Genomic DNA, 13,552 nt, shown 5'->3' on the forward strand with positions numbered 1-13,552 from the left:
AGCAATCAGGCCACCCAAGCCTGTATGACTTAAGAACAGAAAATTAATTTTACTTTAATCCTATGGTAAATGGTCATGCCCAAAGAACTTGGTGTGGTCTGAATGCTTGCAGAAACAGTTTGAACAGGCAGAGCCAGTTCTATAACAGATGCCCCTTTTACTTAGGCTTTCATTACTGACTAAGTCAGTTATGCATCTTGCATACCATGCAGAATTTCGCAGATGTAATGCACTATATAGCTGAGGCTGCTGGTGCTGTTCAAAAAACCAACAAAAAGAGTCCTTGGAAAAAGCTATAATGAGAATTTGGCACAGAATCCTTGACCTTCATGTATATCTTAGTCCCTTTTGGCCTTCAGCATTAAAGATGCACAAGCTCTGAGGCCTGTAAAAAGACACACAGAGCAACAATGAAACACATATCACTACTCGCAAAGAGAAAGAAAAAGCAAAGAAAGCTAAGGTGCTTCTTCAAATACAGGACAACCTGCACTGTCTCCAAGGATGCTCAAAACAACTGCTGCCTCCTTCTAACACTACCTAAATCATATTCTAATAAAAGTACTGCTGCTGAAATTGTGAAGTCTACTGCGGCTAAAGCACTTAAATTGGAAGCCATATAGTATGCAGATATGGCAGCTTCTCATAATCCCGGCACAGTGCTGCGGAATACATAACAAGGAACATAGAAAATGTCCTAGGAAGAGGTCTTTTTTGTTGCATACCTCCCAAGAAAGTGGGCTATGGCTGCATTATGGGATATATGGGGTAGTATAGTCCCAGAGTAGTTGACCCCATTTCACCTGAAGAGCTGTCAGTGTCCTTAAAGCACAGATGGGGAATCTGAGGCCCTCCAGACATTGCTAGACTACAACTTCCATCATCCTTGGGCCATGCTAACTGGGTTTGATGGGAGCTGGAGCCCAAAATATCAGGGGCCACAGGTTCCCCATCCCTGCCTTTAAGTACTGTTGCCTTGCTCTGCATCTGTTGAGTCTTATGGCATGGGGATGCAGAGAGCTACTCCAGAGTGAATCTTCTGTATCTGAGGAGCCAGAAATAGCCATGACATCTGATATAGGAGAACCAGTAGGGGAATGGAGTCTCCTGGTCCAGGTCATCCTCTGTGCATCAAAGGGGGTGGACCAAGAAAAAAAGAAGCTTGGGGCAGGAATTAGTTTCAGGGTTCAAAGCTTATAATGAATCTGAAGACTGATAGAAGTCAGATGGGGAGTCAGCCTACAAGCCACCCACCTACCCAGCAGTGATGAAATGAAGAAACTATAGGGAAGCCAGTCGGTTTAGTCACTTATAAAAGTTCAAGGTCACTCACTGGCCTGAGCAAAAAGGGTGTCTTGCTCTGTCTGACTTCAGACTAGTCTTATTTCCCTCAAGACAACTTGATATGAGATAGCTCTGACAACTAAAAGGCAAGCAACCCCTAGGCAACCCCTAGCCAAGCACTATGATTTTGCTTCAACCCAGGAACATAGCGTGCAGATGCTCTAGCTCTCCCCTCTAATAAGCAGAGTGCAAAGTACTAACCTTTTCTCTTACTCAGCAGTTTGTAAACATGCATACATCAGAGAAGCAATCAAGGAAACACACAGAAAGGCCTGCATTATATTAGATATGCAAAGCAGGTGGAAAATTCAAATGCACTGGAGCCGTACCTCTAAATAAATGCTGTGTAAACATGCTCAGTGCCAATTCAGAAGGTATCAGTTCCTACAATATTCTCCTATCAGTGGACAGAACTGCAACTTTCTGTTTTCCAAGACTATCAAGCCTACATCAGTCACTAGCACACGTTACCTCTGACCATCCCTGTGAGCCTTATCATTAGCACTTTCTCTTCAGGAAGCTTCCCCAGCTTTATGTTAAAAATAGCCACATTCTCAAGAACTGGAAACTTTTAAAGCCAATGATTAAAATTAAGCAGAAGCGCATCACTCATTGGCTTCAGACACCCACATCTTGCATACTGGATGGCCAAACTGCTATCTCTCAAATACTGGGTTTCCACATGTGCCTGGTTCACTTTCCAGCTCTCTGAGCAACAGAGTACCCATGGCAACAAGAAACACGTTGTCAAATGTCCATTTAAGCTGAAAATTAGCCGCATTTACCAAAGTTGACAGCAAGGAACAATGTGATAAGCTCAAATGTCAAATATAGTTATGCAATACACTTGCAAGTGATTCCAGTCCTACCAGACCTTTTTGGAGGGTTCTGCTTAGTTCTAGTATCTCTCTCTCTGACCCTGACTCCCAGGTTGCTTTATGGTGCTACTTCCTGGATTGCTTTTTCTGGTCCTGATTGCTAATGGACTTGTACATGGCCCCAGGTTCCTAGGCCACCTCAGACTGCTGCCCCAACAAAGTCTCAGGGAAGATGACCACTGTATTTTTGACCTTCTTCTAAGGAGCTCAAGACAGCATTAATAGTTCTCATCATACCGTCTTCTCTACATTATCAACATAGTAACCCTGTGAGGTAGCGGAGACTAGATTTCTCCAACCCGGTGCCCTCCAGATGCTGATAGAATACAACACCCTGCCCCATTTGCCATTCTGGCTGAGGTTGATGGGAGCTGTAGTCTAAAATCACCAGGAGAGCACTAAGGTGCAGAAGACTGACTTGAGACCAAGAGGTATTTACTGAACCTAGTGAGCTTCACAGCTCTGGCAAGATTTGTACCTGGAACTTTATTGGTCATAGTGTGGCATTCCAACCTCTACACTACACCACACTGGTTCCCACTCTTAATCTCATTTTCCACACTTTTAGATACTTATTTTAGAAGATTACTGAGAGATAAGAACAGTTTACTGTGTAGGAACTCTGTGAAGCGTCGAAGTCTCAGGTTTGTTCAAGTATTGAGGGCCACCACCAAGTTTTATCAATTTCAAAGAAACTTGACAGCTTTAAAGAGTAAAGGTTTGCTGATTCACAGATGAAAGCAATGGTTTGTTGACCATTATTATTATTATTACAATCGTACTTTAGTTTTCAAACAGCTTAGTTCTTGAACGTTTTGGCTCCTGAACGCCGCAAACCTGGAAGCAATTCCGGTTTGTGAACTATTTTTGGAAGCCAAATGTCTGATGGGGCTTCTGCAGCCAATCAGAAGCGGCACTTTGGTTTTCGAACGTTTTGGAAGTTGAACGGACTTCTGGAACGGATTCTGTTCTGTTTCCAAGGTACAACTGTATTATTCTCCATTGAAGTGCATGCTGGAATTTCTTAGAAGCTTTCCAAGACTCCTTTGTTGAGGAGGACAATAACAGCAGAAATACTTTCCTAACAAATAGTTTGCCTATCTTCTCCTACAATGTACAGATAAAGGTTACACTGTTAGGGCGTGACACGTTACATTACATGCTCATGGGGGGCTAAAGTGAGACTTTCTAGACCTGTCCAGTGCTCCATGTGATCTTAGTGCTAGATCCTAAGACTTGTTTTGTTTTGTTTTTTTCATTTGGAGAATCAAAAATTGCAGGATTACTCAGCACAGCCTGGGTACATACTATGTCAAATTTGATTCAAATCACTCTCTGTCCCCCGGGTTCATCCAGTTCTTTGCAGGGAGATGCAGAAGCCATTTGGCAATTACAGCATATCCCAAGGGATTTGCAAAATCCCCCTGCGCATGCTTACATCTTGCCTGGCATTGCCCATATGCAGACAGATTCACTTGAGTACTCCAAAGTTTTTAGGGGAAGGGAGGGAAACACATACTCCTGATGGGTTCCACAAGGGCCCTACCTGACTTAGAGCACGTACCTGGCTTCATGCTATTTAAAATAAACATTAAAAGTCAGACGAAGGTGCAAAACAATTTGCTCAGAGAGAATTAAGATATAGGCAAAGCACCTTTATAGAAGCCAAATATTTAGCCATGCATGAAGAGTACCAGAGCTAAGGTGGCTGAAATGAAAAACATGGAAATAGTCCCTCTCACCAACAGAAGAGCTTTTTAAAATATGGCAGAGCAGAATGAGAACGACCATTTTTTTTAAAAAAAATTAAAAATAGTTTATGGCTCTTATGGTTCCAGAAGTTTTAAGACTAAGGCTACTAAAGGTTAAAAAACTGGGAGGACACAATAGGTGACCAAGTTCATTGCACTGTTTGACTCTGGTGATGATTTATTTTACATCTATTTAATGAGATTTTTCAGTAGGCAATTCAAGTATTTCATGTGTGAACATATCAGTTTCAGAATGGGAGTGCAAGAAAGGCACGACTTCTGACTCAACAGGAAGACTATTCTACTTAATTTGATACCTGGAGCACAGGTGCTTGGTTCTTTCTGAATTAAAACTGGAGGCATATCTTACTCCAAAAAGGAAAAGAAAAGAAAAGAAAAGAAGTATTGTGGAAGCAGAGTGTCTATGTTCTTTGATCATTCTTTGACCAATGGGCAGGCATCTTCCTTGCAATAGCAGAATAGCTTGGTTAATAATACTTGCTCTCTTGGCATGCTGCCCTCTCCCTTTGTCCTGTCTGTCAGGTTCAGGATGGTACCATGCTTTCCAGGCAACACTGATTCATCTGGGATGCTCACATGCCCATGAGCTGCAGCACAAGCTGCATCAAGGAAACCAGTGCTGCACAGAGGCTCCTCACCTTGAGGGGCCCAGTGGTGGCTGCATCCAACATGATGTCTTATTTTGTTCCATGTGCTCTTCAGTCTTTTCATGGCATACCAATGAACTTTGGCATCCAATGTAGGAATCACTGCCTCACACCAAGAGATGTCAGAACACTAAAGAGATTCCACTTCTCCAGTGTTTACATTTAATATTCATAATGGTATCAAAGCAAACAGCCAAGAAAAGATTTGAAGAGACTTGCACTTCTCTTTGACATGAAGACTACACTAGCCAACAGAGACAGCCAAAAACAACCTGGTGTCATAGCAGGAATATTACAGCTCACAGGAACCAGTGGTAAATCATCACTTAAGACCACCACAACCCCTCAGTATGGGCATCCCCTCATTTTCGTAGAATCGTAGAATTGTAGAGCCGGAAAGAATTCCGAGGGTCATCTAGTCCAATACCCTGCAATGCAGGAATCTCAACTAAAGCATTCATGACAGATGGCCTGCCAACCTCTGCTTATAAACCTCCAATGAAGGAGAGTCCGCAGCCTACTGAGAGAGTCTGTTCTTGAGATAGGGGATTAAATATACACCCATATTCCAATACATTATTTTCTGAAAGAGACTTCTTTTTGCCTGCATGCAGAATTTCAAACAAAACCATTTAAAGGTGGAGCTTGGGCATTTCCACCTAAGTCTAAAAGGGGAGAGATATAACACCACATATGCTGCTCAGAGTGCCTCAGACTAGTGACAGGAATACACCGCAATGAATAAGAGGCATCTTCTACTGTAGACTAAGTTAAATAGACAGTGTTCTGTCTTTAGCAAGCACTTCTAGTCTCAGTCCATGTTTTGGATGAGCAGTATCAGCTGAGCAACACAGTGCCCCAACAGAGGGGCCAAGGATAATGCCACATCCATGCAAATGATGTAGCAATAAGTATGCAAATTAGCTATTGCCCCCTGGCTCATGATTGGCTTCCAGTGCAGTCTCTGTGCTGAACGAAGATGCCTCCCAACTGTTTAAAGGCCATCTGCATTATCCTAGTCAAACACAAAATGGAGAATATCTTCTCCCTTATCAAGCTCTGCCTGGAAATCACTGCACAACACTGGTCTAATGAATCCTTGGGAAAACAATGATTAGAAACGTCTTTTTTAGACTTGCAGAATAACTCCTGGGGGTGGCCTGAATCATAAGAGATTCACAGGAATAGCCAAGTATATCTCTAGCCTCAGACTGTCTGCACAGTAGTAATTCAAAAGCCAGGTTAACAAAAGTTGAAAGGAAAACTGCTTCTGCTTGGTTTTTAAAAACTTGAGTCATTGCTTATACAGTGGTACCTCAGGTTACATACACTTCAGGTTACATACACTTCAGGTTACAGACTCCACTAACCCAGAAATATTACCTTGGGTTAAGAATTTTGCTTCAGGATGAGAACAGCGGCAGCGGGAGGCCCCATTAGCTAAAGTGGTTCTTCAGGTTAAGAACAGTTTCAGGTTAAGAACGGACCTCCAGAACGAATTAAGTACGTAACCAGAGGTACCACTGTAGATCTTGATCAAGCCATAAAGAAGTACTCCATACCACCATCTAAGCTGCCTTGAAATGCAAACAGAACTCACCCAATTATTTATCATTTTTATTTAAAACATATACACCATCAATTGAAAAATGATATTCTACCATCTGAATATGGAACTTAACTTTGGAAGATGAGTACTTAACTTCCAACTACAAGCTAATATTGCCCAAACTGACTTCTAATGACTCCGCACCTATTGACCCCTAAAACTGATCTCCAGCCTTGCAAATATAAAGCCTATTGTCTTTCTCCTTACTTCTGTTTTCTGCCTCACAAGGAATTTGTATAGTCCAACTAGTACTAAATACAAGGAACAAATAGATGCCATATTTTCAAACAATGAGGAGAGAAACCATTTCCCCACATGACTTACTTATTTTCTCAGCTACACTATGAAGTAGGTTCAGACATGGACTGTTCCAGATTCACACATTAGCTTTATGGCAGAGTTGGGAACTAAACCTGGGTCTCCATGCTCCTAGCTTGACACTCAAGCCACACCATCACACTGGCTCTCTATGAAGACAGTACTGTACACTGTGTCCACCATGATACTGAACTCCTTCAAAGAAGGGCAAGATCAAATCATAATAAATGAACAAGCAAGCCACCATGATGGCTAAGAATCAATTAAACCTCCCTGTGATAGTTGGCCTTAACTTGTGCAGGTAAGATGAATACAAAATTCATGTTACAGCATGAAAATTCATGTTACATCAATAGTTCTGCTTTGATACAATACTCAGACAAAGCAGCTTTTTCTGTCCCCAGCAGTTGTGCTAAACACCTCACCCACAAGTAAACTAGTCTTAGATGCATTTATGGGCAGCATTCACCAACTGTCAAAGCCAAGCAGGTAGCAGTTTTAAATCAAATCTGCAGTGTCCCACAATGCCCTACGTCAGCATAAAGGTTTTTAAGCACACAAAACTAGGTATTTAGAATTACTAGCAGAAGCAACTCATGGAATCTGAAGTGGTTGTAAAAACAAAGGACAAAACTCCTGGATTCTTGCTAAAACTTATTGCTATTTACTACCCTGTTGGCTATACCCTATAATCCATGCTTTTCCCATCTCAGTTCTCAGTATTCAAAAGTGTATTTCTGTAGGACTTGTCACTTCACCTGTGTCCTGCTTCTTCCTCTTCATCAAAGGAAGTTTTAAAAGCTCAGTCAAAAAGGAAAGCAATACAAAAGGCATATAATAGGGAACTAGCAGCAGTTATACAAAACGTCCTCTTAATATTACCAACATGCTGGTCACATGATACAAAACACATGCCAGAGTTGCAACCACTGAAACACTGCCAGGAAATTCAAGACCAAGCTGTAAAGTGCAAAACTGTGGGATTACCGGTAATTTGCCACAGACACTCCTCCAAGCCTGCTCTAGAGAAGATGCAAGCAACAAAATCCTTGGAGTTTGCACCAACAGGCAAGAGGCCACAAGCAACAGGCATGAGGCATACACACACAAAACAAAGCAAATGTTTTTCAACCCAAGCAACTCAGGGACAGAAGCAAGCTGCTGCTTTTAAACAGATGGCAGTCTCCATACAGGCTAAGGAAGGCACACAGTCATTCAACAAGCAGGAAGAAAAGCTATAAAAAGCAAGCATTAATCAGAGGCTCCAATATTCTTAGCACACACAACACGGCAGCTTTCAACAGCCAAGGCTCCTCGGGCAGCACACTGTTAGATGCTTTCGACATACCTCTCAACCTAAAAAAAGAGCCCCTAACCATGAAGGCAAACCTTCATTGGAGGGAGTGATGAGGTGAACAAGCATTTTTTAATTATTATTAGCCAGTGGTTTGATTAGTAGGTTTCACAAGGGGTAAAATCTTGAGAGTTAACTCTCCACAGTTCTGCCTTGTCAGGGACATTTGTCATGAAAACAACACTTCTAGATATTAATGGTTTATGGGGACCTTCTAAGTGTATCCTTTCCAATCTGAAGATAAATTCTGTTAGTCTTGGCTATGACAGGTGGCATTATCCAAATCTAGACCTGGAGAAGGTGTTCTCCAACACAGGATCCCTCAGGTCAGTGGCTGGAGTCTGGGTTGTTTGCCTTAGAAAATGGGGATCTGAAACCTAAGAGGCAAGAATTAGTTCCCTGGCCATGAACTGAAAAATTGACTTGATTGATGGGGATAAATTCCTGTTCAGGGTAGGCTTTACTAAGATTTCAGCTAATGACTTCTTCAGTACTGGAGGGTAGGTGTCAAAACGCTCCACACAACTTGCAGTTTTTGTGTCTGTGAAAGCAGCAAGTTGAGGATGTGACATTATTAATTCAGTTGCCCCACCGTCTCAATGTTAAAAGGAATTATTTATTTTTGCTTTGGGGGGGGATGACATCATGGATATTGATCAATGAACAGAAGATAGGTTTTGCTTCTTGTCGATACAACTATGGCAATCAGTGAAAGCTAGCTAAGATGAAGTTAGTGGAAATTTTGGTGTGGCTTCAAGTGGACCATGGCTAGAGCCTACAAGACCCCAAGGTATACAATCCTAGTTTTCAAACCGAGCTGAGAGGTATGAGATCAAGCTCTTTCCCTTGCTTTCTTACCTTCGTGCCCGGTGATTCACGTGCTGATGCTGCCGTGTTATAAGGGCACTTTCCCATACAGGGCCACTGTGGCTACTCCTATACCAACTTGCAGCCAGGTGCCCTGGGTAGGTTGGGCCAGTGAAACCATGGTCCGACTCCGTCTCGGCGGCCAGTGATGAGGCTGAGCTGCCCATAGCTCCCCTCAACCCTGGCTGGGCCAAGATTTATAGGTTAGGTCCAAGCCAGAGGCATGAGCAGTCGGCCCGCAAGGGTGAGGAGTTGCAGCATGGACTGGCGTAAAAGTTCCCAACACTGGAGAAAGGAAAGCTGGTGCTGATTGAAAAAAGAAAAAGAAGAACACAAAACAAGAGGAAAGGGAGAGGAGAGAGAGAGAGAGAGAGAGAGAGAGAGAGAGAGAGAGAAGTAAGGTATGATATAAACCAATGAAGTGACATTTCTAAAAGCCTGTTAATAACAGAGGTGGTGCCCTAGCCTACCAACATGGCACACTTGATTCAAAGGAAGCCAGCCTATAGAAACTTAAATGTGTGAGGGGTCGGAAAAAGAGAATGGAAGATGCTACTGTGGCTACATAATATAAAGGGCCTATTCGCAAGTTCTGTTGGCCAATTTAACCATTCTTTCTTCCGTTTGCATGTGGGAACAGGGCAGCCCAGTGGTTTTCAAACTGTTTTCTGGGGAAACCTGAGATTTCTTAGATGTATATGGGAGAAACTCAGTGGGAAGGTCAGTAACAGCAGACAAACCTCCCTGTAAAACAGCACAGTAGCAAGGAAATGGTGGAAAAACTCACATGGCCCTTAGCAAGCCTAGCCAGTGTGAATGGAAAACACTTTCTAAAAGAAACAAAAACCCACCCCACTCCCAGAATCCTCTGAAACACTCAGGGGTAAATGTACTGTGGTTCCTCAGCAGACCAAGACAATTTGGAAAATGTTTCCTGAAAGAAAAAAAGTTTGAAAACCACTGGGGTAGCCAATGCAAATATAAGGAGGTCTGGTGCTCTAGTATTAAGTAATATGGGGAACCAAATGCCAATTTTCTGGTAGCATTTATAAAAATATTGCAACCAGTAAAGGGCCTGCACTTAGAACTAACAAAATGTCTCACATATGATGGATAATGAGTAGAATGGTCTTTCCCCAACATCTTGTGATCATGCATATGCCCTGAGGGATAGCTAAGTTGGTAGAGCATGAGACTCTTAATCTCAGAGCCATGGGTTCAAGTCCCAACCTGAGCGAAAGATTCCTGCATTGCAGGGGGTTGGACTAGATAATCCTTGTGGACCTTCCAAATCTGATTCTATATAGCTATAAAATGCACATGCATATAGCAAGACTCAGTCTCATTAATTCATGCCTGCTACACCACTCATCCTATGCAGCACATATTCCCCTAAAGCAGCGGTTCTCAACCTGTGGGTCCCCAGATGTTGTTGGACTACAACTCCCATCATCTCTGAGCTCTGGCCTTGCTAGCTAGGGGTGAGTTGTAGTTCAACAACATCTGGGGACCCACAGGTTAAGAAAGGCTACCCTAAAGGCAGGATGAGCTTGTTGCTCATGAGCAGACCCAAATGGAAGATGAAGCTTGACCACGCTGAAAATAATAATGGTTTGACCTGTCCTTTCACCACCATGGATGGATGGAAGGAAGAACAGCAGCATCATCATGGAAGAGACTGCACTCCATCTGCTGCTTCCTTCCTTCCCTTCCAAGAGTTATATGGACCAGCTCAGCTGAAAGGAGTTGGAAAAGTGCAGAAAACCTTCAGCAGATTCAGTGGCTTCTTAAACCTCTAGCAGCCACCACTGAAGTTCAGTGTTACTACTCCTCCACTTGGAAATTTGGTGGCATCAACGTACACACTACTTGCTTTGCAGCAGCAGCAGCCCAAATTCTTGTACCCAGGTTTGCCACCAACCAGTGTTAGAAATTCAAGATATATAAGCTAATCGCCAAATGGCACCTTAAACTGAGGTTATGGTTGCTGCAACAGAATGTGTGGACACCTTTTTCCAGTGAAATTTGTTGTTGTTGTTTTTAATTTCTATACTGCTTTATATTTTAAAGGAAAAATCTCAAAGCGGTTTACAACACATTAAATTACCAAATGAAACAATCCAGAAGAAAACAAATTCAAGCTTCAATGAAAATATTTCAGACCCTTCTCTAAGTGACATTTTACTTTCCTCATATTTATTTACCTACTTATATTTATAGAGCTGCCCCATAGCAGAAGCATTCTATGAAGCCACCGTGGTGTAGTGGTTAGTGTGTCAGACTAGAACCTGGGAGATCAGGGTTCAAACACCTACTGAGTCACGAAGCTCACTGGGTGACCTTGGGTCAGTCACAGCCTCTTAACCTACCTCACAGGGTCGTTGTAGGGATTAACTGAGGAATGGGGTGAACCATGTACTCCTTGGAGGAAAAAGGTCGGAGATAAATGCAATAAATAAGCTCTCCTGATTATCTGCTTAAGAAAGCTGTAGAGGCCTGCCAGATGGAGATGTCAGTCGCCAACCAGGCATCCAGAGATCTCCACATGTTCACAATTGGACCCGCACCAGTAGCAAAACATGCCTGGTGCCTGGCCTAACACTGCCACCAACCATCTAGCTTAGCCACATAAGTAAGCATTTCAAGCAGGCCCACATTGCTTCCATTTCCCTGACTCACACCTTAGTGAGTCAAACTTTCTGAAAATAAGGGCAGCATCAGGGATTAAATAGGTATATGAGAAAAGGCAGGTGCCTTTTCTTATGTGGGGGCGGGGAAGAAAACCTTTAGTGTCAAGATTTGTGTTGGAAGGGAAAAGAGCAAGCCAACAATTAGTACAGTAAAAATAAAGAAATGAGGAAGAGAAGAAAAAATGCCACTGTTGAGCTTATTCAGTTACCCACCAGGATTTGGAGAGAGAGGCAGAAATGAGCTGTGGTAAGAAATGAGCTATAAATAAGAGAAATGTTCAAGCAATGGCAGTTCTTTGCAATGAAAGGGGTTGATACAAAGCTGCTCACATGGAAGATTTTCAACGCCAAGGCTGTTCCCAAAGGGAACTTGGTATATAGTAATTTCCACTCTTCAGTCCATATAACAAGTGCCAGTCCGATAGATGGCTGACACCACAATTGTGTGCATTAAATGGGCTTCATTTAAAAACAAGTTCTGTTTTTCTTTACTGTTCACAACAGCCTATAATACGATGAGGCTGCCAGACATCTTTACCCTCTAGGCGGCTTTCCTCCCAGCATGCACATGGCAATATCTGCTCCTTCCACTTCTACTGCCAGCAGAGAGAGCTCATGGGCAAATATGGGCCTGGGAAATGAGTCACAACATCTTGCCACCAGGGCGATGGATCTAATACCTGCGTACCCACAGACAAAGCTATAGCTCTCTCAACCTCTATTCTCCCGACTTATTTCATCACTATATTTTTTACTAGTGGCTACCACCCCTGCTCATCCACCTGCCTACCCCTTTGCTCTTCCCCCACACTTGATCAAATCTCCTCCCCTTAAAACTCACCCACCCTGTTGACTGTCCTTCCAGAGAATGCCCCAAGTCCATCCCGTTAAAGGAAGTAAGAGGTGCAAAGGGCCTTCCCTGCTATTTTAAACCTTGCCACAGGCGTGTTCAATGGAGGCGGGAGGTACTCCATACAGTGGCTTGATAAACCATTGGCGTGAAGCACCTCCACTCTCTCCATTAAACCTCGCTGCAAGCAAGCTTAATAGCGGAGGAACTTCACAGCCTGTCGGCTGTTTCTCATGCTGCAGCTGGCATGGTTGCCAACAGGCAACCACAGAAACTGCACAGCATGACAACACTTCCAACATTTCCATGTGTATAGCAATATATGGCTTGGGTGGGGATTGTTTTTCAAAATTAAAAGCAACTTAAAATTTTAATTAATAAATAAATAAATCTAAAGAGAGGCTAACCGTAACCAGGAGTGTTGTGAGGAAAAACAGGATAAAATGGGGCAAGGAAAAGCTAAATATAAGCATAGAAAGCAAACAAGGCACACAAAGTGTGAGAGCACGGCTCTCTTTTCCTTTTCCTGTTGCACAGGAAAGGACGTATTTTACACATTTCATTACAAAAAGAAAGATAGCAATGAGCTTGGGTTTTTTGTTATTCCATACACTGGATAAGAATTATTAGCCCTTTTTTGTGAATGAGCACTTGGAAGCTACAGCGCTCCCTTAGACTCCTGTTACCACATGGAGGAAAAAGAGTTCTCCCACAAAGGCACTACTGATAATGAATTGATGTTTCAAAATTATTACTTTTTGATGAAGACATTGATGAAGATGAAGACAGTGCCAACCCAAGACATTTGCTTCCTGAGTAGAGGTCCAAATGGCACCTCTAGTCATGGACTGCTGGATGCAGTGCAGAGGAGAAGTGGGAGGCACCAGCTGATGGTGATGAGTGGTCAGAGGGAGAAGAGGTTTAGTGAGCAGGAAGAGGCTGTGGCAGAGAGCAGTTCAGGCTGAAGAGAAAGCTGGAGAGGAGGGGGGAAAGAGGCAGTTGGGATGGGCTGCTGAAGAGTCCAGGTAGTTTCTCCCTCCTGCTGCGGCCAACTCCTCCCCCTACCCAGGTATCCTAGAACAAGTAAGAAAATGGAAAAGAGAAGTCTGGTTGTGCGCAAATGCAGTTTGCAACTGCTTGGGAAAGACTCTGGAGGAGGAGGAGCCTTAGAGAGTGGTAGGAAGGTGGGGAACTTCAGTCCTCACAACCACCTCATTGGAGCA

At 43.1% G+C, this 13,552-nt stretch overlaps 1 protein-coding gene across 2 annotated transcripts in view; it reads right to left on the bottom strand.

The window, feature by feature from the left end:
* The window catches only part of CAPN15 (calpain 15), a 102,254-nt gene that overhangs the window by 62,912 nt on the left and 25,790 nt on the right, over window positions 1-13,552 (bottom strand). The window contains exon 2 of one of the 2 annotated variants that reach the window (XM_083473624.1): window positions 8,781-9,095. The exons of the other annotated variant lie outside the window; for it this stretch is intronic. Coding sequence (XP_083329750.1) covers window positions 8,781-8,956 — 176 coding nt within the window. The 5' untranslated portion in view covers window positions 8,957-9,095. The remainder of the gene's footprint in view (window positions 1-8,780; window positions 9,096-13,552) is intronic. 2 annotated transcript variants of the gene reach the window in all.

This window comes from Podarcis liolepis, assembly GCF_965112155.1.
Source record: "Podarcis liolepis genome assembly, chromosome: 14".
Taxonomy (NCBI): Eukaryota; Metazoa; Chordata; class Lepidosauria; order Squamata; family Lacertidae; genus Podarcis; species Podarcis liolepis.